The sequence below is a fragment of the Pan troglodytes genome, chromosome 3 (genome assembly GCF_028858775.2).
Source record: "Pan troglodytes isolate AG18354 chromosome 3, NHGRI_mPanTro3-v2.0_pri, whole genome shotgun sequence".
Lineage (NCBI taxonomy): Eukaryota > Metazoa > Chordata > Mammalia > Primates > Hominidae > Pan > Pan troglodytes.
The window spans coordinates 157,670,998-157,698,922 of record NC_072401.2 but is presented as its reverse complement, the minus strand read 5'-3'; the positions used below and the strand labels follow the sequence as shown (position 1 = coordinate 157,698,922).

General features: G+C 36.7%; 1 protein-coding gene and 1 long non-coding RNA gene across 2 annotated transcripts in view; one reads left to right on the top strand and one right to left on the bottom strand.

The window, feature by feature from the left end:
• Positions 1-10,784: 10,784 nt before the first annotated feature.
• On the bottom strand, positions 10,785-27,627 carry LOC107974452 (uncharacterized). The gene is made up of 4 exons (XR_001717247.3): positions 27,495-27,627; positions 27,033-27,061; positions 23,466-23,516; positions 10,785-17,863 (listed from the first exon to the last, which is right to left on the bottom strand). It is a non-coding gene; the product is annotated as an uncharacterized LOC107974452 (long non-coding RNA).
• ASIC5 (acid sensing ion channel subunit family member 5) overlaps positions 16,095-27,925 on the top strand; it is a 36,396-nt gene continuing 24,565 nt past the window's right edge. The window contains exons 1-2 of the mRNA XM_001139934.4: positions 16,095-16,185; positions 18,618-18,924. Of these exons, the coding sequence (XP_001139934.1) occupies positions 16,146-16,185; positions 18,618-18,924 (347 nt within the window). The 5' untranslated portion in view covers positions 16,095-16,145. The remainder of the gene's footprint in view (positions 16,186-18,617; positions 18,925-27,925) is intronic.

Below are 27,925 nucleotides of genomic sequence, written 5' to 3'. Positions count from 1 at the left end.
ACAAAACAAAACAAACAAACAAAAAATTATTTCCAAAGAAAGTCACATTCTGAGATTCTAGATGGACATGGATTTTGGGAAATACTGTTTTACTCTTTGCAGGACCTTGGTATCCTTAAATAACTATAACTATAAAGATCCTATTTCCAAACAAGGTCATAATTTAAAGTTCTGGATGGACATGAATTTTGGGAAATACTATTTTACTACAGTGTGTAAAATCTACATGAGAAAAAATTGACAATCACTTATGTTATATTATCACCCAGGAATTGTGCCTTTTCAATGTTCTATTGTTTATTTTGCTATCTTTGAGTTATTTTTGTTTTATTTTGATCTTTTTTTTAGAAAATGCATTTACCACACAACTAATAACCTTCTACTAGAATAGTGCCCAAAGTTATGGAAATGATGAGAATCAATATTTTTGTTCTAAATAATTGACAGTCAGGTAAATGTCTCCCTGATGTTCTAGTACACAGAGATAAGAGATCAGAGTTGAGAAAACGAAACTTAAAACTGCAGGGAGAATATTTGAAGAAACCCTGTCCAAGTCACCTTGACCCATGAAATCATGTACTGTGTGGACACATAATTTGGCAAGCTAATGGGCCTACAAGTTAAGCATTAGTGGAGTCCTTCCCCATCTCTTGACCAATAATAGGAATACTTTCAATATTTATGGCAAACCATGGAGTTGTTTTAAACTGAAGCTGTCCCACTAATGGTGTGGCTGCAGCTGAGTGACAAACAGAAACCTCCCACAAACTGAACCAGTAACTGACCAAGAAACTGGAGAAATAAGAAACTCATCAACAGGTTCCCAAAAGCCTTTTGTTTTCAAAAGACTGAACATACCAGCTAGGTATGGGCTTTTTAAAAAGTACAAATGAGGCTGAGCACGGTGGCTCACGCCTGCAATCCTAGCACTTTGGGAGGCCGAGGCAGGTGGATCACGAGGTCAGGAGTTCAAGACCAGCCTGACCAACATGGTGAAACCCCATCTCTACTAAAAATACAAAAATTAGCCCGGTGTGGTGTCACACGCCTATAATCCCAGCTACTCAGGAGGTTGAGGCAGGAGAATCACCTGAACCTGGGAGGCAGACGTTGCAGTGAGCAGAGATGGTGCCACTGCACTCCAGCCTGGGCAACAGAGTGAGATTCCATCTCAAAAAAAAAAAGTACAAATGATTAGGATATATCCATGGCACATTTAATAAATGTTTGTTGATAATGATGTCACAGGCATGTAGTATTTACTTATGTATATTACTCCTGTGCATATTATTTTTAAAAAGAGTTGCTTCCTATATTTAAAGATCTAAGGATGAACATTTCATGCAATCAGTACATGAAAGTAAAAATCAAAAGAATTGAACAAGTTCAACATCTTGCTAGCTACGGTCATGTACAAAAAATGGAATAAAGAAATAAGCAGTATGTGATTCACTTCTGTTTTGACCCAAGAAGTTTAGGATTTTGATTGGTAGTATATATGATAGAAAAGTATAAAATAAATATAACATAAGTAAATTCTTATTTAAAAAGAGCATCCAGAAGCTAGTATTTCTATATGTTGCCTTAAGTCTCTCTTCATAACCACTCAAATTATCGAGAGCTATAATGGTCAGGAAATCTATCTCCTTTTCTACAGCTAAACATGTTGGTGCTTTAAACTGGGAAACCCAATTTTAAAGCATTACAAGTTTGAGTTATTAAATTAGCAAATTTTTTTTCTTCCAAAATATATTTACATTACTTACTTTTAATAGATAATTGTGGAAAATGAGTGATATGGTTTTGCTTGGTCCCTACCCAAATCTCATCTGGAATTGTAGCTCCTGTGATTTCCACATGTTGTGGGAGGGACCCAGTAGCAGGTAACTGAATCATGGGAGCAGGTCTTTCCCTTGCTGTTCTCATGATAGTGAATAAGTATCACGAGATCTGATGGTTTTATTAAGGGGAGCTCCCTTGCACATGTCCTCTTGCCTGCTGCCATGTAAGATGGGACTTTGTCATTTGCCTTCTGCCATGATTGTAAGACATCCCCAGCCATGTGGAACTGAGTCCATTAAACCTCTTTCCTTTATAAATTACCTAGACTCAGGTATGTCATTATTAGCAGTGTGAGAACAGACTAATACAGTAAATTGGTACCGGTAGAGTGGGGAGCTGCGATAAAGATACCCAAAAACGTGGAAGTGACTTTGGAACTGGGTAACAGGCAGAGCTTGGAACAGTTTGGAAGGCTCAGAAGAAGACAGGGAGATGTGGGAAAGTTTGGAACATTCTAGAGAATTGTTGAATAAAATGCTGATAGTGATATGAACAATAAAGTCCAAGCTGAGGTAGTCTCAGGTGGGCATGAGAAACTTGTTGGAAACTAGAGCAAAGGTGACTCTTGCTATGTTTTAGCAGAGACTGGTGGCATTTTGCCCCTGCCCTAGAGGTCTGTGGAACTTTGAACCTGAGAGTGATGAATTAGGACATCTGGTGCAAGAAATATTTCTAAGGAGAAAAGTGTTCAAGAGGTGACTTGGGTACTGTTAAAAGTATTGAGTTTTATGTATGCACAACAATATGGTTTGGAATTGGAACTTATGTTTAAAAGGGAAGCAGAGCATAAAAGTTCAGAAAATTTGCAGCCTGATGATGCCATAGAAAAGAAAAACTCATTTTCTGAGGAGAAATTCAAGTGGGCTGTAGAAATTTGCATAAGTAATGAGGAGTCAAATGTTAATTGCCAAGACAATGGGAAAAATGTCTCCATGGCATGTCAGAGATCTTCATGGCAGCCCCTCTCATCACAAGCAGGGAGGCCTAGGAGGAATAAATGGTTTTATGGGCCAGGCCCAGGGCCTTGCTGCTTTGTGCAGTCTCGGGACGAGCCGGTGGGTACACAGAAATCATGGGTGAAATTGGAAATCATCATTCTCAGTAAACTATCGCAAGAACAAAAAACCAAACACTGCATGTTCTCACTCATAGGTGGGAGTTGAACAATGAGAACACATGGACACAGCAAGGGGAACATCACACTCTGGGGACTGTTGTGGGGTGGGGGGAGGGGGAGGGATAGCATTGGGAGATATACCTAATGCTAGATGACAAGTTAGTTGGTGCAGCGCACCAGCATGGCACATGTATACATATGTAACTAACCTGCACATTGTGCACATGTACCCTAAAACTTAAAGTATAATAATAATAAATAAATAAATAAATAAATAAAAAGAATTGAGTTTTGGGAACTTCCGCCTAGATTTCAGAGGATGTATGGAAATGCCTGGATATCCAGGCAGAGGTGTGCTGCAGGGGCAGAGTCCTCATGGAGAACCTCTGCTAGGGCAGTGCAGAAGGGAAATGAGGGGTTCCAGCTCCCACAGAGTCCCCATTGGAGTATTGCCTAGTGGAGTTGTGAGAAGAGGGCCCAAATTCTCCAGACCCCTGAATGGTAGATCCACTGACAGCTTGCACTGTGTACCTGAAAAAGCTGCAGACACTCAATGCCAGCCTGTAAAAGCAGCCAGGAAGGGGACAGCCCCTGCAAAGCCACAGGGGCAGAGGTGCCCCAAGACCATGGGAACCGGCCTCTTGCATCAGTACAACGTGACTGCGAGACATGAGTCAAAGGAGATCATTTTGGAGCTTTACAATTTGACTGCCTTGCTGGATTTTGGACTTGCATGGGGCCTGTAGCCCCTTCATTTTGACCAATTTCTCCCATGGAATAGTTGTATTAACTGAATGCCTGTACCCCTATTGTATCTAGGAAGTAACTAGTTTGTTTTTGATCTTACAGGCTCATAGGTGAAAGGAAATTGCCTTGTCTCAGACTGAGACTTTGGACTGTGGACTTTTGAGTTAATCCTGAAATGAGTTAAGACTTTGGGGGACTGTTGGGAAGGTGTGATTGATTTTGAAATGTGAGGACATGAGATTTAGGAGGGGAGAGGGGCAGAATAATATGATTTGGCTGTGTCCCCACCCAAATCTCATCTTGAATTGTAGCTCCCAAATGTCATGATGATAGAGACAGGAGGCAGCCAAGGGTTCCGCTACCCTTCATAACCCACCTACCCCAGCCCCCTCCACCCCTGTGAAACCCCACCTTCAAGTCTAAAACAGCCTGAAGTCTGAAAAACCAGACTGCCAATCTGGATGAAGCCTGCCCTTTCCTGATTGACTGTGAATAATGCCCAGCTGTGCACTGGGAGAATGGGGCGTAGCCTCAGGAAATGCATGTCATTTGTGGCGGGTGGAGCCTGGCTTCTCCTGTTCCTGGGTGGGGACCTGGGATTCAATTTGTGAGGTGGGAAACCTGCTCACAGGACTCTTTCCTGCTTTGCTGAGAGTTAGTTTTCCTTTTTGCCTAATAAAATAAATTTTGTTCCCCTTCAACCTTTAACGTGTCTGTGTGCCTAACTTTTCCTGGTTGTGTGACAAGAACCCAGTTTTTTTCTACAACATTTTTGGTGGCCAACATTCGGCTTGAGGAAGGGTGAGTATCGTGCAAACCAACAAATCTTTTTTCCTTTTGCTTCTAAGCCTTTTTCTCCTCAGACCTCTTCTGAGGGGAGAGGAAACTGTGCACTACCCCACCCTGATGGCTGCAGGCATACACAGGATGGGCAAATAAATGGTGGGTTCCTCACTCCCCTCCCTGCCAGGGCTGGGCTGCATGGCCCAAGGGTGCCCAACAGCAGGCTGGTCAGTGCTCCCTGCCATGCAACCATGGAGCCTTCCCCTCCCCCGGCCAAAAATTGTACTCGGATTGACTGCAATTAAATGTATCTCCCTTGTGGAGGAAACTATTTGCGTAAGAATAAGAGGTTCTTCCACCGGCATCTTTTCTTTTCTCCACCCTGTCAGCAGTTAACACAGCCCTGCATTTAAACGTCTTTTCCTTTTCTCCACTGGGTCAGCAGTTGACTTAAGCAAGGGTTTTTTTTTTTTTTTTTTTTTTCCTTTTGGAAGATGTTTTGTTAGGCCAGGAGTGATGGGGATCATTGTTTATATTTTCTGTAGAGTTTTAATTGTGACAAATTCTTTATGAGGTTGGTTTTAAGCTGTAGCCAATCTGGTATGCTTTGCATGATTTTCTTTTTTTTTTTTTAAAGATGGAGTGTCACTCTGTCACCCAGGCTGGAGTGCAGTGGCACCATCTCAGCTCAGTGCAGCTTCCACTTCTCTCTCTCAAGTGATCATCCTGCCTTACCCTCTCAAATAGCTGTGATTACAGGCATGCACGCACCACCACACCCAGCTAATTTTTGTATTTTTAGTAGAGACCGGATTTCACCATGTTGGCCAGGCTGGTTGCAAACTCCCGACCTCAAGTGGTCCACCTGCCTTGGCCTCCCAAAGTGCTGGGATTATAGGTATGAGCCACAACTCCAGGCCTTTGCATGACTTTCTGTATGGTCAGCAGTGAACTTTGCTGCAGGCCTCCATCTTGGTTTATGGACTTGGGGGCATGACGGGTAACTCCATGGCAATGTTTTGCTTAGCCTCTGCACAACCCAGGTTAAGTCATGGCTTAGCAACTGAGTCCTTTCAGGTTTGATATCTGTGTAACTTTTCTATTTGTTGATTCTCTTCTCCTCCATGAACCATCTTGGATTTTCCTTTCTCTGAGGCTTTAGTAAAGTTTGAAAGGCTGAAATATTGGCTTCTTGGTATGGCTAAAGTCAGGTAATAGGAGATTTAAAAGGATTTTCTTAAGGAGTGCTCAACTTAATTAAAGATGAATATCTAAGTTACAGGTATATTTAAAAGGCCTTTTTGTTTTATTTTATTTTTTTCTCTTCTGGGATCTTGCTTTGCTGGAAAACGGCTTTTTCTCAGTTGGCTGTATTATTTTTCTCCATTCTGCTTTGCCAATTTTAATGCACGCAAGAGAGGGGAGAGATCTCTGTCTTTCTCATTGAACCCCAGGAATTAAAAGTGGATAGAACCCTCTCAAAATCTCTTTTCGCCTCCCAGTAATGCCTGCCTATTAGGCTCTAAAAGCTGCTTGTTTTCCTAGCCCTCCCTCTTAAAGGGACCAATAATCCAAATAGGAGGTCAGAAAATGAAAAATCGTATGGCTACTGGGTTTTCTTCTTCCTGTCTGTGTAGTTATATATGTGTTGGGTGTGTAATGTCTATTTAAAAAAAAGGTCTAATTAATTGGCCTAAAAGAAGATAAGTGCTTGGATCAAATATTTTTTAAAGGGTAAAATAAAAGCTGTGGTACCTTTCAGTTCATATGACTTTCATCTTCAAAAAATTTAAACAGCCTAAAAGATTATTGGTAAAGTGCAGATATCATCAAAATATAAATAGGTGGACTAAATTATGCAGGTCAACTGCTAGGTTTGCTAAATGTTTTAAGGTCATAAACTGCTTTTTGGGTTTTGAGAACTATTTGTCTTGCCTGCTCCACAATTGGTAAGGCCTGGGGACATATAGAAATAACCACGCCCTTAATTATGCTGGAATTAGTCAAACCTTGGATGCACCTAGCACATAATCAAAACAACTTACCAAGTTTTACATTAAAGTTAAAAATTGCTAGGAGTAACCATTATAACATGTAATTGAAACTACTGGAAATAGATTTACATGCAAGCTGTATAAGAACAGTAGGATGTGTTTTTAGTAAAAGATTATAAGAAGGTGTGGAAATGTAAGTTCTTGCTTAGGTTTAAAAGATTGTTTTGAATTTGATAAGATAAAGCCAAAAGTCCAAATAAGTTGTAAAGGGATTGTACAAATTAATCTTGCAAAAATTCAATATGTGAACATATTGACTAAATTCAAAAGGATATTATATGGTTTTCTTGTAAATTGAGCATTAAAATAAAAGCAAAACAAGGTTCTCTTAAGGCACTAATCTGCTCTTTAGCAAAATTTTTAAGGGGTTATAAAAAGTTTTTTGTTTTTTAAATTTCTGATTCATCATTTTGGCAAAATAAATAACAAGGTAATCTGGAGTTCTATTTCATAATATCAAGTGTTTTAAACCGCTAACACATTTAACAGGCTTCTGAAAATCAAATTCAGTTTCAAAATTTTCTTTCCTGATGCCTGGCTTTTTGATGCTTCAGAGAGCCCTTGGAGTATCCAAAAGAGAGGAAAACAGGATTATTTGACATATTTAGGTATATGAGATTGCCAAAATGGTGTTCAATATTCTTTAGGTTATATTTTGGTAAATAATACTAATATGTGTTTCAAATTTGTATGGGATTTTAAAAATTCTAATGTCTGAGTATATGCTATCATAATTAAGGTTTTTATGTTAAATAATTGTAAATGACAGAGATAACCAAGCTTCTTTGTCAATTGTGTTTCTAACTGTAACTAACCTGGACATTTTGTTATTCACAGACAATTTTCTTGTTTTAATTCTTTTCAAAAGATGGCTTATAATAAGTTGTAGAACTCTGACAGGTGCTCTCAAATACAGGTTTCTGATAACTTTGGAATAAAGGGAAAACACACAGAACTCATGAAGAGCTAAAATATTCACAAATACATAAAAAAACTGAGGCAATCTTTTTGACTTTTGCTTGGAATATTGCTGATCCTTGTTTTTTTTTCAGTGTCAAGGAAACTTATTTTGAACTATTTATGACTTTTAATAATTGAGTAAGGTATACTCCTGTCAACAAAATACAGAGCATGTTTGTCTCTCTGCCTGGCTTCTCCAGAATTTGCAAACTAGTTGTGAATATTCTTAACTTATGGCAATATAAATGTTTGCATCAGTGCAATAAGAATCCATTTTCTTTTGCAAGAGGGTGCAATTGATAAACTAGTTTTTTTACCAAGGTGTTTACTGGAAGGGTATGCTTCCTTTTAAGGAGTCAAGCTCAACTTGCAGAGCCGATAAGAGTTTCTTGAGAAAACTGGCCTCATACCCTTGTCTACACAGTCCCTCTACAGGGTTTCTGACCTGTGGTTAGTAAAGAATGTCACTTTCTTACAGGCTCAGGAGCTCCAAGTTTATCTTGGGACCTTAAGAGGAGACGATTACCCAACTCACAGGTATTTGAGCATATAAACTGATGGCTGGGCTTGGCTTTAAAAAGTCTTATCTGAGATTCCTTGTGGAACAGATTTCCATCAAAACCAATGTAAAAGGCCTATGTAGAAATAGTTATTCCTTCTGCACTTTATGCAAACAATCAGCCCAAGTGTAAGATTAAAGTCTATTTTACAAACAACTCATCCCTATCATGATTTTTTTTAAACAGAATTGAGGATTGGAGAGAGAGAAATTATGTTTCAAAACTTATCATACATTTGTTATTAAATTCTAGACTCATCAGTTGTTTTTAAGTTTTTGCCTACATTTTAGAATAACCCTGCTTGTTCCTGTGAACCAACCAGTAATCTCCAACTAAAGCTCAGAAGGAGTAAAAGGGATGGGTAATGTCAAAATTTTGGATCAACATTCTAGTTCTGAGCAATTAGCCTGCAAATCCTGCCAGGTGATGGGAATAAATAGGATGCCCATCACCTGGAGGTTTCCTTTTTGGGAAAGTAAGACCAAGGGAGCTAACCAAAGCCAAGCCCCATGCACCCAAATCTTAGCAAAGATAACTATAGCCACCAGTTATCTGGGCATGTCACAAGACGCCCTCTTCCTTGTTGGAGGAGGACTCAATTCCACAGCCTCACCTAAGCATTTGGCTTATAATAAGAAATCCATGCTAGCCTCTGAGACACATTTTTGTCCCAAACTCAATTCTAAGCTTCACATCAAAGCCCTGGGGGCAGGGGGAACTAGATCTGAAGGACCCAGATGCAGATGATAATGGAAGTTAAAAGGCACAATGCAGATGAGTGTGACTGATTCCTGCTGAATAAGCCAAGCTTCCCATTTCATGAATAAAGGTCACACTAGTATCCATGGCATAAATGAGGTCTGGAGAATCCAAAGGCTATGGACAGCAGGGGAGATAGGGTATACAAGGGTAAAAGTGAATACTCTCACCCCCAGACCTCCCTGTTAACACAAGTGAAGACCGCTTTGACACCCACCCTGTCACAGTATCTGGGACTTCGGGATACAAGGAAGGAGGAATCTGCTCCCCTTTTTGTAGATGAGTAGCCATTCATCATTAGTCTGTATACCTTTCTTTTTTTTTTTTTTTGAGACAGAGTTTCACTCTTGTTGCCCAGGCTAGAGTGCAGCGGCGTGATCTTGGCTCACTACAACCTCCACCTCCTGGGTTCCAGCAATTCTCTTGCCTCAGCCTCTCGAGTAGCTGGGATTACAGGCATGCACCACCATGCTCGGCTAATGTTTGTATTTTTAGTAGAGACAGGGTTTCACCATGTTGGCCAGGCTGGTCTCGAACTCCTGACCTTAGGTGATCTGCTTGCCTTGACCTCTCAAAGTGCTGAGATTACAGGCATGAGCCACTGCACCCGGCCATCTGTACCCCTTTCAAATGCATCCTGAGTTTCTAGGACCCCTTTGAAAAAAAAGACCCTTCTTTTTTCGTGTTTCTCCTCTGTCCTCTCTTCACAGATAGGTAATTGTGTTTCCGTACTATGGGACACCTCACCCAGATGCATTCTCCAAACTGGGGAGAGTTAATTTCTCAAACTTTAACCTAGTTTGCTTAGGATTGGGCTCAGGGGAAGGGAACCCAGAAGCCTGACATGCTGGCTAAAGGGTAAAAGTTTTTTTTTTTTTTTTACCAGTTAGGTTTTTGGCCTCTCTCTCCCTGTGCAAACTGGTAAAAGGCCTCAGAATTTTTTAGCTGTCCTCACCCCCACCCCCATTTTGTTTTGATACATGTTTTCTATAACCTGATTTGTTTCTCACCTTCAGGCAATCAAACTCCAAACGTTCATGCAACTGGAGACTTGGATGAGGGCCCCTTTTGCCAGGGACCCTTTGATAGGCTTCTGAGGGAGCTCTGACTGCCGTTTTCCCCAAGCAGTGCCCCCTGTCAGCAGAAAGCAGTTCAGATGAGTCTTTGTCCTTATCCTTATTCCAACGGCAGTTAGGTATACTTCTTTAGAGGGGGAAATGATAGAGACAGGAGGCAGCCAAGGGTCCCCCAGTGAAACCCTGCCTTCAAGCCTAAGATAACCTGAAGGCTGAAGAACCACACTGCTGGTCCCCGATGAAGCCTGCCCTTTCCTGACTGATTCTTTCTGAATAGTGCCCACCTGTGCACTGGGAGGATGGGATGGAACCTTGGAAGTGCATGTTGTTTGCAGTGGGGAGGAGCCTGGCCTCTCCTGTTCCTGGGTGGGAACTTGGGATTCAATCTGTGAGATGGGAGACCTGCTAACAGGACTCTATCTTGCTTTGGTGAGAGTTAGTTTTCCTTTTCATCCAATAAATTCCATTCCCCCTCACCCTTCAAAGTGTCTGTGTGCTTAACGTTTTCTGGTCCTGTGACAAGAACCCGGTTTTTTGGGGTTTTTTTTCTAAAACAATGGGTGGAACCTGACGGGAGGTAATTGAATCATGGGGGTGGGTCTTTCCCATGCCGTTCTCATGACAGTGAATACGTCTCACAAGACCTGACGATTTTATAAAGGAGAGTTCCCCTGCACACGTCTTCTTGCCTGCTCTCATGTAAGATGGTATTTTGTCCTCATTCACCTTCTGCCATGATTATGAGGCCTCCCCAGGCATGTGGAACTGTGCATCAATTAAACCTCTTTCCTTTATAAATTACCTAGTATCAGGTATGTCTTTATTAGCAGTGTGAGAACAGACTAATACAATGAGTAAACTCATTTTAATTAGTCCTTCTAGAAAAGGTGCCAATTTGAAGAATTTCTTAAATGAGTAACCACAGCATAGGTTATAATGCATAAAATATTGAAATAATCCATGAGTCCACAAATACATTTAAAAACATTTAAAAATTAGGAACATCAGAAGATGAATTTCTTTTATACACATGAGTGCCAACAAATAAATATAGAAAGAATGCTAGAAACTGAAAAGTCATCATCTTGAAACACCATAAAAGTAATTATTTCAGACAGGATTCATTGATTTATGCTAATAACATTGTGTGAAAGATTGGGAACAAAATACTCTAACCTAAAATAATTGCCTCTACAGATTACTAGTTAGTTACAAAAAGAAAAAGATACATTTACAAAGTAGAAATTTTGCAGACATCTCCTTAATCAGGAGATCAAAATTACTGTCACCAAATATAGGAGAACCTGAGATCACATGCTTCCTGATATGTACACGCACTGTGAAGGATACAATATCACCTATGCATTATTCCTATTGTAGGTATTTGACCTGAACTTAATCATGAAGAAGAAAACAACTCTTAACTGAGAGGCATTTTGCAAAGCCTCTGAGATGGATTCTTTGAAAATAGCAATGTAATGATAAGACAAATAAATAAAAAATTAATTAATGTCTAGGGAAATTTTCTGGATTAAAGGAGACTAATAGACATGCAAACTAAATGTCAGCTGTGATTCTTGATTGTGTTCTGGATTAGGAAAATTAAACATCATAAATTTAATTTGAGGAAGAATTTGGAAAATTTGAATATGAATTGCATATTACATAAAGTGCTGTATAAAAGTTAAGTTTTCTAAATGAGATCACTATATTGTATTTGTGCAGGAGGATATCCTGCTTAAGAGATGGGAAGTTCATACATTTAATAATGAAGATACAGCAAATGTGGGAAAATGTTAAAAATCATTGAATTAAAGTAAAGTATATGTGGGTATTCCTTGTACAATTTTTGTAACTTTGCCATAAGTTTGCACTTTTTAAAATAAAATGTTTGAAAAATTACAATAATTTTCATTATAATATGCAATAAAAAGGACAAACTTCTTTTTTTGAAAAATTTTTTTTTTTGAGGCAGAATCTTGCTCTGTCACCTAGTCTGGAGTGCAGTGGTCTGATTCCAGCTCACTGTAACCTCTGCCTCCTGGGTTCAAGTGATTCTCATGCCTCAGCCTCCTGAGTAGCTGGGATTACAGGTGTGCACCACAAGGCCGAGCTAATTTTTGTATTTTTAGTAGAGACAAGGTTTCCCCATGTTTTCCAGGCTGGTCTCGAACTCCTCACCTCACGTGATCTCCCCACTTTGGCCTCCCAAAGTGCTCAGATTACAAGTGTGAGCTACTACGCCCAGCCCAGGGACGGACTTACTCACTCATTGAGCATCATTTTTCTTTGCAGTTGGATAGCTAAACAAACAAAACAGGCAAAAAGTCCTTCCTTTGTAGAACTTCCATTCTTTCTCCTTATTTCTGAGCTTCCATTGTTAAATAGATGAGGGTGGGGAATGATAATAAGTATTGGATTTGATATTTTGTAGTCTCTTTCCTCACTACATGGAATTATTTCAGATGCATGAATTTGTTTGCTTTGAATAGATATACCGTGGCTAATTTCTTCCACCTAGAGCTCTATAAAAATATTGTAATAAAAACACTAACCAACAACACTTATGCATAGTCCATAACAGAAAATGGCCCTATTAGTTCTGTCTTTTGTATTATTACAGACCCAAAGCAAGACACCACTGAATTATTTATTACTTTAAAAACATTCTAAGCTGTGAGGTTGCTTTGGTTTTTCCTTCTGAGATTAAGAATAAAATATCTATTTCAGGTTTTTAAAAAAGATTCCTTAGATTGTCTTTGTTTGCAGGCCTTGTAGGCACTATCTTGTTTGTCTGAATCTAAAAAGATTAATTATATCATTATTAATGGTCATGTATCACCAACAGAAAATAAAATATAAAATTTTAATTTAAAGCTAAATTAAAAAGTATTAGTCAAAGATTTTTATACCTTTAGATATATGCCAATTTAACAGAATCAAAATTTGTATTAAAACACATAAGATTTTTTAAAAATAGAATTAACAGGAAATATTTGACCAACACACATTTATGTGTCTATATAACTGGTAATGGGTCAGAAAGAATATACTCCTCTAGACACTGCATATTGTTTTTAATGTTGCTTAGGCTCTAATTTCAAATGCAGGGTCAGATAAAAGTTGGTTGCATTGTTTTTCTATGCATGCTTTTTAATTTCATCCTTTGCATTTATTAACACTAATAGGTAGTTTTTTTTTCTTGTTATTGTTGATGCTACCTGTTCAGAGGTATTGGATAATAATTATTCAGAACTCTAGATTTTCACTGGGTTTTGTTTTGTCATGTAATTACCTACCTTATGTGTGTAGGTATTTGGGTGGTATGGGAGAGAGGAAGAAAATTTGAAATCTATCTTTTAAATTTTTTTCTTATTTTTTTTTTACAAGTCCCTCTCAATGAAAATCTACCTTTGTCAAACACATTTGCTATTCAAAACAACTTTAATGACCAGATGAAGTAGAAGGAAGGAAAGTGGGCACTTCCATATTTGTTTTTAATGAGATATCTTAGAAAGTTAAGGAACTTGAGGTCACAAAGGAGAAGCAAGGTATAACTGTGAAGAGGATACTGGCTTTGATTTCAATTAGGGGAGATGAAGGAAAATGGAAGATTTCCTAACTCAACAGAGAAGATGGAATTTAAATTTACCAAAATCAGTAATAAGGTAGAAGTGAGAATGAAGTACTTTCAAAGCTAAAGACAGAAGGAGAAAAGTGTTTAAAAGCTAATTTTAAAGTAAAAGAGAGATGAGGAGTTACCAGATTTGTGTGAGAAAGAGCAAATACATTTATTGTTTTTAAATATCATAGAAGAGAGGAACAAATTTGAGCAAATAAGTTTAAGAAGAAGCTTGCTTTCCTCTTATTATTTGTTAATCAGCAAGATAGTGGGGAAAATGTCTTCAGGATATGTCAGAGACCTTTATGGCAGCCCCTCCCATCACAGGCCCAGAGGCCTAGGAGAAAAAAATGGTTTTGTGGGCCAGGACCAGGGTCCCCCTGCTATGAGCAGCTAAGGATCTTGGTGTCCTGTTTACCAGCTGTTCCAGCCATGGCTAAAAGGGCCAAGGTACAACTCAGGCCATGGCTTCAGAGAGTGCAAGCCCAAAGCCTTGGCAGCTTCCATGTGATGTTGAGCATGTAGGTGCACAGAAGTCAAGAATTTAGATTTGGGAACCTTCACCTAGATTTCAGATGATATATGGAAACACCTGGATGTTCAGGCAGAAGAGTGCTACAGGGGCAGGGCCCTCATGGAGAACCTCTGCTAGGGCAGTGCAGGAGGGAAATGTGGGGTTGGAGCCCCCACAAAGAGTGAGAAGAGGGCTGTGAGAAGAGGGCCACTGTTCTCCAGACCCCAGAATGTTAGCTCCATCAACAGCTTGCACCATGCACCTGGAAAAGCTCCAGACACTCAATGCCAGCCCATGAAAGCATCCAGGAGGGGGCTATACCCTGCAAAGCCACAGGGTTTGGAGCTGCCCAAGGCCATGGGAGCCCACCTCTTGCATCAGCATGACCTGGATGTGAGACATGGAGTCAAAGGAGATCATTTTGGAACTTTAAGGCTTAATGACTGCCCTATTGGATTTTAGACTTGCATGGGCCCCATAGCCCTTTTATTTGTGCCAATTTCTCTCATTTGGAAATGAGTGTATTTACGTAATACCTGTACTCCATTGTATCTAGGAAGTAACTAACTTGCTTTTGATTTTACACACTCATAGACAGAAGGGACTTGCCTTGTCTCAGGTAAGTCTTTGGACTACAAAATTTTGAGTTAATGCTGAAATGGGTTAAGACTTGGGGCACTTTTGGGAAGGCATGATTGGCTTTGAACAATGTGAAGACATGAGATTTGGCAGGGGCTAGGGGCAGAATGAAATGGTTTGACTGTGTCCCCACCCAAATCTCATCTTTAATTATAGCTTCCATAATTCCCATGTTCTGTGGGAGGGACGCTGTGAGAGTTAATTGAATCATGGAGCTGGGTCTTTCCCATGCTGTTCTCATGAGAGTGAAACAGGCTCAAGAGATCTGATAGTTTTATGAAGGGAAGTTCCCCTACACAAACTCTCTTGCCTGCCTCCATGTTAGATGCAACTTTGCTCCTCTTTCACCTTCCACCATGATTGCGTGGTCTTCCCAGCTATGTGAAACTGTGAGTCAATTAAACCTCTTTCTAAATTACCCAGTCTTGAATGTGTCTTTATCAGCAGTGTGAGAACAGAATAATACATAATTTAACCCCAAAGAAGAGCTCTTTAATGGAGAAATTCATATATCATGAAATTTATCCTATTCCTGATATCTTTACTGTGATAACTGAGGACCTCTAGCCAGATTCCTTACTTACATCACTTGGAATTAGTTTGCCTCCGTATAAGACTAGTTTGAACTTATAGTGCTGAGTTTACAAGTTTTCAAATATATGCAAAATATACATAATCATACTGATGATTAATGGTGAGATGCTTATAAAATGGTGAGTCTAACAAGCTCTATTAGGTACAGATACATGCAATCACTGAATTCTGTCAAGAGATGATGCCATTCATGCACAATAATGCACATTCTTCCATTTATTATTCAATATAATAAATTCTAACAATTTTCCAAAAGTGTTCATATAAAAATAATTAGACTTTATGTTTTAGTAAGTTGTTTTCAGTAATCATTTATTCTTGAGCAGATATTTTTTGGTGTTTTATTTTGTCATGTTTATTGGCTATTATTTCTGTTAGAAACAGCTTCTGTTACTAAGAAAGAAACACCGACAAGGGAAGACACCTTTCCCATAAAAAAAAATTTATTCCAGCTGCGTTTTGATTTGAAGTTGAATAAAGACAAAGGTAAAAAGAAAAGCTAAGAAGACGTTCCCGGGTGAGTCATTGGAGTGTCAACTAGCCTGGTCAGTGGCTGCTGCTAAACTACAGATATTTGATAGGAAGTGTCCCTTTAACTGTGAGAAAATGGTTTCCTAATGATACTTTTTGCTTTTCACTCATGAAATCACTCTGGGTTAGCTTCTCATCAGTCCATAAATGCCCATACCTGGTTCTGTCAACATTTTTGGTTTTCAGATTATGTGCTTTATGAGGCAAAACATAGCAACACAAACATTTAAATTGCTTCCATGTTTTACAACCTCAACTGCTGTATTTTATATAAAGGCCACAAAATGAATACTGTTATTGATGAAAATTGGGTTACCCTGAGGACTCTTGCTTAACTGAAATCACAAATGGAGCAGACAGAAAAATCAAAAGTATATGCTGAGAACGGTGAGTAAAGAGTGAACTCCTCAGAGCAGTAATAGTTTTCATTTCTAGAGGCCAGAAGTAAGAAAAGAGAGATTTTTTTTTCTTCATTTGTGAAATTTGATTTCCAATGTTACTTGAACACAATACAAGTAATATAAGTTTTAAAAATGAATAGTTTTACTTAGAAAAAAAGTTATTTGTATGAGGGACTCAAAAATAGTTTCAAAATATTACTATATGCCAGAATCTGATTTTGTTTCTTTGTTTTGTTTTATTTCTTTTGGTTTCTATTTATCCTGGGCCTGCAGGTTTTATTTTTTAAATGTAACAAAGCCGATTTGATGTTCCTCAAAATGCTTCTATGTTGATCAGCACTCAATGCAAGGTCTAGTTGTCATAATGACACTGTATATACTTCAGTCAGGAGAGTAAGAAGTTTCTGCTTTGCAAACTAGTGGGCCATTTATTCAACCAATTTTAATCTTCCTGACAGTCATACATTTACCTAAAACAATAATAAAAAAACTCTATTAAAACACTAGAAAATAGTTGGTATTACTCCAGAACGGCCAAACCAATTGTCAAGGATTAGTTGTATATTAAATGGGTTGATTTTTGACAGGCAAACTTGAAAGTTAAATGTTTTGGGGTAATGCTTGCAACTAGCCACACTTTGCTTGTCAGTAACTAGTTACTACATTAGTCTTCCCCTTCTAATAGTTTTGATCCCTATTGTAGGAATGGTACAAGTTATCCAGACACTGAGTTGTTCTTTTATCAGAGTAAATTCTTCACATATGTTTGCAAGTCATGACTAAAGAATACACAAAAGAGCATATTTAAATATATTTTGCTAATTAGTAACAATAACTTTTTTCTTGTTTCTGATTTTTCTCTGGGATTATGCCAGTTACTTGATACATGTTCATTAATTTTATACTAAAAACAACATTAATAATGGTGCTATTCTAAGATTTTAGTCCAACTTCAAGCTAATCATATTAATACAAGCTATCCTGCTTAGTGAATAATAATCATAATATAATTTGTAAAATAATAATAATATAATTTGTAAGTGAATGAAATGGACTCCCTTAGAAAATGTTAATAGACACCTTTTTATAGCATATGTCCTATAACTGAATAAAAAGCTTAGCTAATTGATTCGTTATTTATGTTGTATTAAATAATGATTTAATAATAAATGAAGCTTGAAACGTCTTGTAAGTAAATTAATGCTGGATAGTTGAATACCTATATTCCAAAAGTATTATTTTGGCAAAGGATATAAAAGTTAATTCACTTAATTATGAACATATATAAAGCCATTAAGAACTAATTTTTTAAGATACTTTTAAAGCTTTTTAAAATTCCTGAATATTTTACTATTTACCACATCACCACTACATTAGCAGAATAATAAAAATAGCTAATATCCTTGAGTACTTATTATGATCTAGATAATGTGCTAAGCTCTCTCCAGGTATTATCAACAAATTTAATACAACAAATTCATAAGGCAGATACCATTGCTGCCATTTGACAGAAAAGGTATAAGACTAAGAAACTTGGCTAAAGTTGTGCAGGTTGTAAGAGGCGAGGAATGGACCGGAAGCCTGATCTTCCATTGTGAAGCCCATCTCATGCTCTTAACTATATTGAACCTTTCCCTCCACAAAGGGGTTCATTGCCTCTTCTCCTATGAACAAATGGAAAGAAATTTAACCAAAATAAAATTGTCAACATATCATATATTGCCAAAAAAATTTAGTGTTACCTTCCCTGGTTCTTACCAATAAATATCAATAAATATTATTGATTGATTCCTGACAGACTTGAAATGATGAATTAATTCCATGAAGAGGTAGAAAATAGCTTACTTAACTAATACTACAACTGAACACTGAACATTCTGACTAAACAACCAACAAAATATAAAATAGCTGTACATTAAAGAATACGAGAATTAAAGTTACATTTACCATAAATTATACCACCATAGGACAAACATTAGTTAAGAACAGATTACTTTTAGCCATACTTAGGACTGTCAGAGGAATCAGCCTCATTTTGTTCATGACTTCTAAAGGACTTTCAGAGAGAAAGAGCATTTTAAAAATAAGAGTTAATATTTAAAGTTTATGAGTTGTTGTAACCAACTTGGTTTTAAAGCTGGAAGTCACTTATTAATACCATACCACTAATACATTTACATTAATAATAGCCATTCTATGAATAGCATTAGCATCTTCTCAATAAACCCATGTAGCCAACACTTACACTTCTTGATTCCTGAATAAATCATGCAACAAAAGATGAATTTTTAGTTTCTATGAATTACAAGTAAAAAGAGTCACCTCTTTAAATTATGTGAGTTGTGTTTTTTTACAGATAGCATTAAGGTTTCCTAATTACTTTTTTTTGTTTAATCATTTTATGGGCAAAACCTTAAGGACTCTTAGAAAAGATAAAGCTTTGCCTTTCAAAGAAACCACTGCCATCTCCCACTGAGCGAAAGAAGTTTGACCATGACTTTGCCATCTCCACTTCCTTTCATGGGATACACAATATTGTTCAGAACCGGAGCAAAATTCGCAGGGTGCTCTGGTTGGTGGTGGTTCTGGGCTCAGTCTCACTTGTGACATGGCAGATCTACATTCGCTTGCTCAACTACTTCACATGGCCAACCACAACGTCCATTGAGGTTCAATATGTGGAAAAGATGGAGTTCCCAGCTGTGACATTTTGTAATTTGAACAGGTAAAAATTACTTTTTTAAAAATAATTAGTTCCTATAAATTTGCTAGTATAATCTTTCTTGGATGACTGACAAAGAGTTTTCTCATGTGGAAATTATCATATGTAAAACCACTGAATTAAATTGCACTTAAATTGCACTCAAAAGCACAAATTTAAGGGAGCAAAGAATTCATTAATTTCTTCTTTCACTTATTTTCCATCTTTTCTTCCTTCCTTCCACAATCATATTCTAGGTAACATACCAAATCCTATCATTAAATAGATGTAAAAGAGATGGGGGTTTCACTACACTGCCCAGACTAGTCTCAAACTCCTAGGCTGAAGCGATCCACCTGCCTCAGCCTCCCAAAGTGCTGAAATTATAGATGTGAGCCACTGTGCCCAGCCAGATGTAAAAGTCTTGATCCCTGCATGTTAGAAGTTCATTAATTAGCAGAAAAGAGAAACATCAATAGTCATAGTGCAATATGGTAAATGCAAAACAAAATAAAACAATGTGCAAGGGCTCTGAAATCCCACAGAACAGATTAATAGTCTCCATCTTGGGTGTTATGGAAATCTTGGTATTAAAAGATGATTACAGCGTTTTAAGTGGAGATGAAGAAGAAATGGAAGAGGGAACTACTTTGCAAACACATAACGATATAAAATGTTCTGGTGTACATATGATGAGCTACTTAATGTAGTAGAGGCAAGGCCAACTCCATGGGTCTGTGATCAGTGCGGCTGCAAAGAGCCCTGAGCTTAGAAAAGGGTTACACTTGATTCAATGCTCTACTGCCAGTGTCTTGAGTCCTTGACTGCAACTCATTCCAGAAACCTGCAGTCCATTGACTGTACACCAAATCTGCTAAGAGGAGGACAACTTTCCACCACTAGGCTTCCAGGCAATGCTTTGTAATTGCCTGTGGTGAAGCATGAAATACCATACATAGGATTTTTGCTGAGGAAGGGAGGGCTTCTTAAGACTCACCACTTAGCTATTAGGGAAGCCACTCAGTCTTCTTAGTGTTAATTTTCATATTTATAAAATGAGATAATATCATCTACTTCACATATTTGTTGTTACGTTAGATAAGGTAATAAGTACTCCATTGTGTTTCATTCCTGGGGGACTTCTAGAACAGGTGCTCAATATATAATAGATGTTATAGCCCGTTTGTATGATTGTCAATATTTTGAGAACTCAAGATATGTATCAAGGGTCCTAACAAGTCAAAACAAATCAATCCTTTCCCCCCAAAAAATGATTTTCAATACTATTGCTTCATACTGTTTTAAGTAGCATGTGCTCTAACAAAAACAGAGATTGGTTGCAGTTATCCTTGACTGAAATAAAATGTAGATATTACTTCCAGAATGGCAAAGTGAGGAAGTCCATAAACTCTATCCCCTTCAAAACCAACCATAACTGGTGAAAAATATTTATCTTAAAAGGCAAACTTTTCTTTTAAAAAAGAAACATTTAAATAGTATCTCCTCAAATTCAAGTCTACTGGAACCTCAGAATGATCATATTTTAAAATTGGGTCATTACAAATATAATTACATAAGTTGAGGTTATACTGCACTAGGATGAGCCCTAAATCCAATGACTGAAGTTCTTATAAGGAGAAGAGAGAACACACAGAGATACAGCAGGGAAAATTCATGTGAAATAGAAGCAGAGATTGATAAGGTTTTGCCACAAGCCAAGGTATACTTAGGACAAAAGGCATAAGACATAGAGAAAACAAAAAGTAAAATGGCAGAGGCAAATCTAACTATATTACTAATGAAATTAAATTAGAATGGATTAGACAATCCAATTGAAAGGCAAAGGTTATCAGAATGGATTTTTTTAGAAAGATCCAGCTATATGTTGTGTGCAGGAGACACAATTTAGATTTGAAGATGCAAGTGGGTTAAAAGTAAAAGAATGGAAAAAGGTATGTCAACCTTCAGAAAGCTAGAGTAGATATCCTAATCTCAGACAACATAGACTTTAAAGTAATATATGTTACCTGATATAAAAAATTGTCATTTTATGTTGAATAAATGATCAATCTATCAGGAGATATAAGTGAACCTATATAGTTAGATTTTTCAATACTCCATTTTTAGTAATCAATAGAACAACTTGACAGAGAATAAACAAGGAAATAGAAGACATAGAAGACTTAAACATCCTTATAAACCTACTAGACTTTGCAAACATCCTTAGAACACTCTACTCAACAATAGCAAAATATGCATTCTTCTCATGTGCACCTGGCACATTCTCTTAGAATGGACCATATACAAGGCCATATACAAGGTAAAGTAGGTGGAAAATATTTTAAATTATTCAAATATGTTTATCAATCACAATAGAATAAAATTAGAGGTCAATAATCAAAATTAATTTGGGATATTCACAAATATGTAAATATTAAACAATGCACACCTAAATAACAAAGAAGTCAAAGAAGAAATCACAAAAAAAATTAGAAAATACTTTGAGATGAATGAAAATGAAGACACAACATACCAAACTTATGAGATGCAGCTAAAACAGTGCTTATAGGGAAAGTTGTAACTGTAAACAGCTAAATTAAAAAGAAAAAGAAGTCTAAAAATACTTAATAACCTTACTTTTATAATTTTTGGTATGGAAACCTAATCCATTTTGCATAGCTCAAATCTCAAATCAATGATTACAGCTTTTGTGTTAGATGACATTGAAAAAAAGATAATATATCCTAGCTCAGTTAGATATAAGTATCCAGACCAACAAAAGAAGATTTAATATTTTAGAGGCTATAATGATAGAACAGGAAAATTCTTAATTATAAGAAAATTATTCTTCCTTAGGGAACAAAAAATTAAGACAATATCAGTTTACAGGCATTGAAGGTATCTCCAGCTCCCAAAGTATAATTTTACAGAAAGATAATTTGGATTCCCACTTTAAACATTATACTCAGCATTGCTCAGCAAATTAATGACAGATCAGGAAAAGTACTCAAGCTATTTTCTAGTTCTCAGAGCCAATGATCTTCAAATATTTTAGTTAATGTGCTATATAAAAAATTTGAAAAACTGTGTATTTAACTTGCTTATGTCTATATTTTTAGCCATAACCCTAAGTATATTTATTTATTATTTTTAGGAGGTGAAAAATATTGTATTTTATATCAAATTATATTATCACAAACATAAGTATTATATATCATTACATTTATGAGATAAAATAGGATAAGGATTTACTGTAATAGGAATAAACATTTCATATATTTTCATGAAATTTTAACTGCTTTATTGACTAAAATACACCAGTAGAAATCATTTTAATTTTTATCTGTGGATTATATTCAAATAACCCAAAATGTGGAAGCCTTAACAAATAGTCTAGTTACATTTAAAATAACAACTTTCATTATTCTACTTAAGACTTTGTCAATTCAGTCTTAAGCAAGGGCCAAATACCCTGTGTCTAACGCAGAACTTCACCCTAGCTACAAATATGTGTATGACAAGCCAAGACAAGATTTTAGGAGCTTTGATTAATTTTTAAAGGAGTCTTCCCCTGAAGCAAAATACAATTTGTATGCCTATATTAGGAGCCCTGAGGTTGTTACACACCAGTATGCATTCTGTGTTAAGATTTGTGATGGGTGACAAGTTAACACTTTTCTATATATGGGAGAAGAACCATTGTAAAAAGAGGATGGGAACATTTATTTCCTTAAAATTCTCTGTGCAGGAGAACACTCAGACATATGCACATTCTAGTTTGAAGCCCATTGTTCTAAGTTGCATTTTCTCTAATTCTTTTGAAAGAAAAGTAAAGCTTAACACTGTAATTTAATTAGAGTTTACCAAGTTAGAAACTGGACAGGTCTGCTGATAGATCCCAATTTCTATACTTTTTTTGTTTAACCACCTTGTGAGTAGAAAATGGACACCTGAGATGAAGAAACTTTGCCAAGTGACTTTGGATTATTAGAAAGGGTTTACTTTTCACAATCGGTACCAGGACCCTATACCAAGTGTATGTCAGAGATCCCTTTTTAATACTTCCCTCCTCTATATGACAAAATTTTTTTGGTAATAGTCATGAAATCAAACAAATAATGAAAATGGCCTATATATTCATGTCAATAAAAATGTTAAAAAATAAAATAAACAATACAAAAATAAGAAAAAGTAATGCATTAATACTTTTTGGACACTGACATATTTTTGTTTTTTAAAGTTTTAAAAATCTGTTCCAGTTGTGAAAGTAAAATAAAATCTCAGGACCCCCAACTCACTATGCCAAAGGGAAAAGTTAAGCTTGGGAACTGCGTCACACACAACTGCTTCCCATTTTGTTCCTAAATAGATAACCGCAAAGATAGAAGGCACATACCTTCTCAGGGGCCCTCTATTACAATTTTCTCACAGAAAATCTCCTGCGGGCCCCAAGATCCTTACTGTAAAGTGAAGTTGTACTGAATTTCACCCTGAGAATATAAATCAACAGCTTATCTTCACAGGTACAGGACAAATATAGAACTAGAAGTCATCCCTCTACTCACCTGAGGCAAATGTGTATTTGACTTCTTCCTCTGGTCTATGTTTACTTTATCCTATATAAAAATGAAGATTCACTGAGCACCAGACAAACACATAGTTGACTATTCTACTACCCACTCCTTTCACAGGTAAAATGTAAATTCAGTGAAATTGATCAAAGCTTCAAAAGAATGCAACGGCTTGCCTTTATTATCTACCCTCCCCTTTTAGTTCTTTCCTTTTTCCCCTACTGCCCATGCTTTCCGCTTTAAATATTGTGTCTCCAAACCCTCTTAGGAAAAAGCATGGATCACAGATATTTCTGTGATTTTGTTTCTTTTCCCCAGGTTCATCCTCAACCTTAGCAAAATAAACCTCTAAAATGATTGGGGCTCCCCTCAGACATTTTCTTTAGTTTTACACAGAAATGAATAATAGCATTGTATTTCCATTTTTTAGCCTCTTTATGAATATTTGTCAATGACTTCATCAAAATTAACTTTATCCATGTATTGATGTTCCATAGCACAGCCATATTAGTCTAGTTTTACTTGTAATTGATTAAAGAACACTTATTAATTTTAATTTTCAAAAGTTTCTTTCACATGAAGCAATGGTTATACAAACAGAAAGACAAACTCCTAAGAATACAATTGGCAGAAATTCATAAAAAGTCACATTTCACAAAAAATTCCAGAAATTGTAATACTGTTTGTGACTTGGTTCTTTGGTATCAATTCTAGTGCTTTTCAAATGTCTTTGTGTCTAAAATTTTCACTAAAATATCTTTATAACAAAATTCATCAAAAATTTATATTCATTTGGTAAAAACTTCAGAATTTTATTTTCTCCCACTAAAATCAGAAATAATAATTGGATGTAGTGACTACTGATGCTATTTGATCCATTGTTTATGACTAACTCATATACTGGGTCTTCATGTTTATAATCACTGTGATTCTTTGTTTATTTCAAATTTGTTTGATGCAAGAAAAAATTGCTCAAGCATTTTTAACCAAAGGTAAAATCATTGCTTCTCATACAAATATAAAGACATAACAAAGGTTTCATTAGTTAATTAAAGAATGGTAAGACATTAAAATTTGCTCAAAGAAGAATACAAAAGGCAGACATTGTTCCTCATTTTCCTTCTCCATAAAATTATCTGTAAAATGTACGAGAAATGGATCTGTTTTGGCAGGACTCAAATAAGGCCTGAGTCAGGCATCAACTTGGATTTTAGATGAAACTTACTTATTTGGGTCATATAACTTGGAGAAGTACATTTAGAACCATTGATATACGTAAGAAGGACATATCTAATAACTGGTTAGCAGATGTTAAATTGTTTAAACAAATTAATATATTTTTGGTGTTATTTTCTTCTACTAGGCTCTTACAAGTTGTGTTAAATTAGAGTAAGGCAAATTCTAGCTAAGCAAGGTTTTTGAAAGGAAAACTTAGAAGAGTTTTGAAGTTCAAATTAAAATTGAAAATAAGCCAGACACAGTGGCTAGTGCCTATAATCCCAGCACTTTGGGAGGCCAAGGTAGGCAGATTGCTTGAGCTCAGGAGTTTGAGACCAGACCAGGCAACATGGTAAAACTCTGTCTCTACAAAAAATACAAAAATTAGCTGGGCATGGTGGTGTACACCTGTAGTTCCAGCTATGTGGGGGGCTGAAGTGGGAGGATTGCTTGAGCCCAGAAGGTCAAGGCTGCAATGAACCATGTTCGTGCCTCTGCACTCCAGCCTGGGCAACAAATTGAGACTCTGTCTCAAAAAATAAAATAAAATTGAAAATAAACTCAGTGCAAAACACTTTTGTTTTACGCAAAACAATATTTCTCACAAAAAATTTTCTTCCTTGGCTTAATATTGTTAGGCTTTATTTATTAAGTTTAATTAATCTATATAAATTACTCTCATGGTCTGAAATATTATTAGTATAATTTAAAAAAGCTTAAAAATATTTTAAGATGCCCTCCTATTTAACTTTTTTGTAGATTGTATTCATTGCTCCCATATGTATAGTAATTCCTTTATTTCTCTGCATAATCATTTTGAATATAATCCAATGAATATATTCAGGGAATACTGGCTCTGACTGTGCAGGATTTCACAGTTGTAGGGTTTTGGAGCAGATTGTTGGGAACCTGTCTGTCACTGGGAGTTGGAAACCTGAAGTAGCTTGGAGGTCCATCTCTCAATATAGGGTTTACACTGTACTTCTGCCAAAATCTGTTCCTGATGTAAACTCTTAATTCCTTAATGATCCAAGAAATACTTTTGACCAAGAAATGCAAGGTTATTAGATGTACTGTAGTTAGACAGAATACCACCATGACACGACCAATAGTGACTTGGAATCAGGAAGTCCGAGGAGGATATTTACAGAGTTTTAGGACCTGGGCTAGCTTTGCAAGGATCAGAGCCAGTTAAGCAAGCTACAATATTAGTTATTGACTATGAAAACAGTTTTTCATCTCTTAAAGAGTATGTAATGTTGGCTTGAGGTTGTTTCTCCATTTTTGTGTTTTGTGTATGCCGTACCTTGACTGAGAAAGGATTTAATATGGCTTGAATTTGAAAGAAAAATTATATGTATATATTGTGGGGGCCATGGGTGTTGGCCCCCTAAAGATAGGCTGAAAAATTAGTGACATGAGGCAGATTGATTAATAGAAGAAAAGGCTTACAATGATATTTAATGTGTATACACATGAGCCTTCAGAATAAAGCCCAACATCCCAACCGGATACAGAGGCTTATTTATCATCTTGAGATTATAGAAAGAATGTGGGCTCAGAACATTACTGAAAGCAGGTTTTAACACCAAGACAGGTTATACAGGTTATAGTAGGGAGAAAGGAAGAGGCTTGACTAGCAAAGGTGACCTTGTTATATAGATGAAGACTTCTTCAGAGAGACAAGATGGCAAATGTTTATTTTTAGACTTTTAAAGGTGTCAGAATCTCAATCTCTCCTATACCTAGCAAATGCCTAGCAAGAGGAGGCCCGGCTGCATTAATGGACGTTTTCTACAGATGCAAATTTTCCACATAAAAGACAGCTTTGCAAGGCCACTTCCATTAGCTGACCCTGCAGCAGCCATTTCAAAATATGTCAAAAAATATCTTTTAGAGTAAATATTTTTATTTTCTTCTCTCTTTATATATATGTATATATATACACACACATATAGATATATATTTATATATTAAATAAGATAATATAATATAAAGCAAAATAGAAATAAAATCTGGGACACAAAGGAGGTTCAGGTATGACATATAAACCACATATACCATATACTTACCAAGAGTGGAATATGCATTCCGTTCTATGCTTTTAGCAGTCAATTTAAAGAGAGAACATTTGTTCAGTTTCAAAATTTATAATATCTAAAATATGAAAGTCCTCATCATGTTTGCAAAGGAATGGAAGGCATGCAAATGAAGAACCATATGGAATGCAGAACAAAATTGCCCGGCAAGATAAGAGAATTAGAAAGTGATACAGTCGTTAAGTTAAATAGATTACTTCTGCTTTGGTGGCCAGAATGAATCATTTATTTAATAAGTACTTACCTAACACTCACTATATTCCAGGCAGGTGTCTAAAAATTTTAAGAAAAACAATGTAATCATTAGAAGAACACTTTGAGGTAGGTTATACAGATTTTACAAGAGAGGAAACTTAAGTCAGAAGGAAATGAAAAAAAATTTGCTAAGTCATACCATCAAGTGGCTGTAACAATTAGAACCTAACTGGAGAAACAGAATCACCATGAATGACAGAATAAAGGGCTTTTTTTCTAGGGATTAAGCCCCACTTCGTTGCAGGAGCTGGTTAAGCAGTCTTTGTAAGTCTTTTCGCCTGTTCTTTGTGCTGGGGTTGAAGTAAGCAGGGCCAGCAGGAAGGGAAAATGGATATGAAGTCGGGGAAACAAATACAAGCTCAAAATGTAGGTCTCTTTTTCACTACCTCCAATCTTGATAGTGTGAATGACCTGCAGGATAGCTGTCATCTTTACCAGGTTGCGCTCTTACCTAACCCAGTATTTGAAGAAGCTGAAGGAAAAGGTCACAAAGGAGCTGGAGGAGCTGTGGTCCTGGCTGCTGCCCGATACCAGCAAGTTGAGTCAGCAGATGGATTGCAGTGTGGGTGAGCTACCACAGCTCCTGCACGACAGTGAAACTCACATATATACAAGAATTGGAATGCTGGGAAATGCAGTTCTAATTTAGCTAAGCTGACACAGGACAAGGCCACACACAGGAAATCTGACTCCTAAATGCATTTTTAAGAACTATATATTCCCACCTCTTCCTTTAAATTGAATCTTGAAGATCCATTAGGTGTCATCCAGATCAAGGTCCGGGGAATATTCTAGGTAAATGAAACTACATGTGCAAATACAAGATTAATTGCACAATGGGTCAAAGACTTCTTAGGCATCAAATTTTGCTTAAATGTCTTG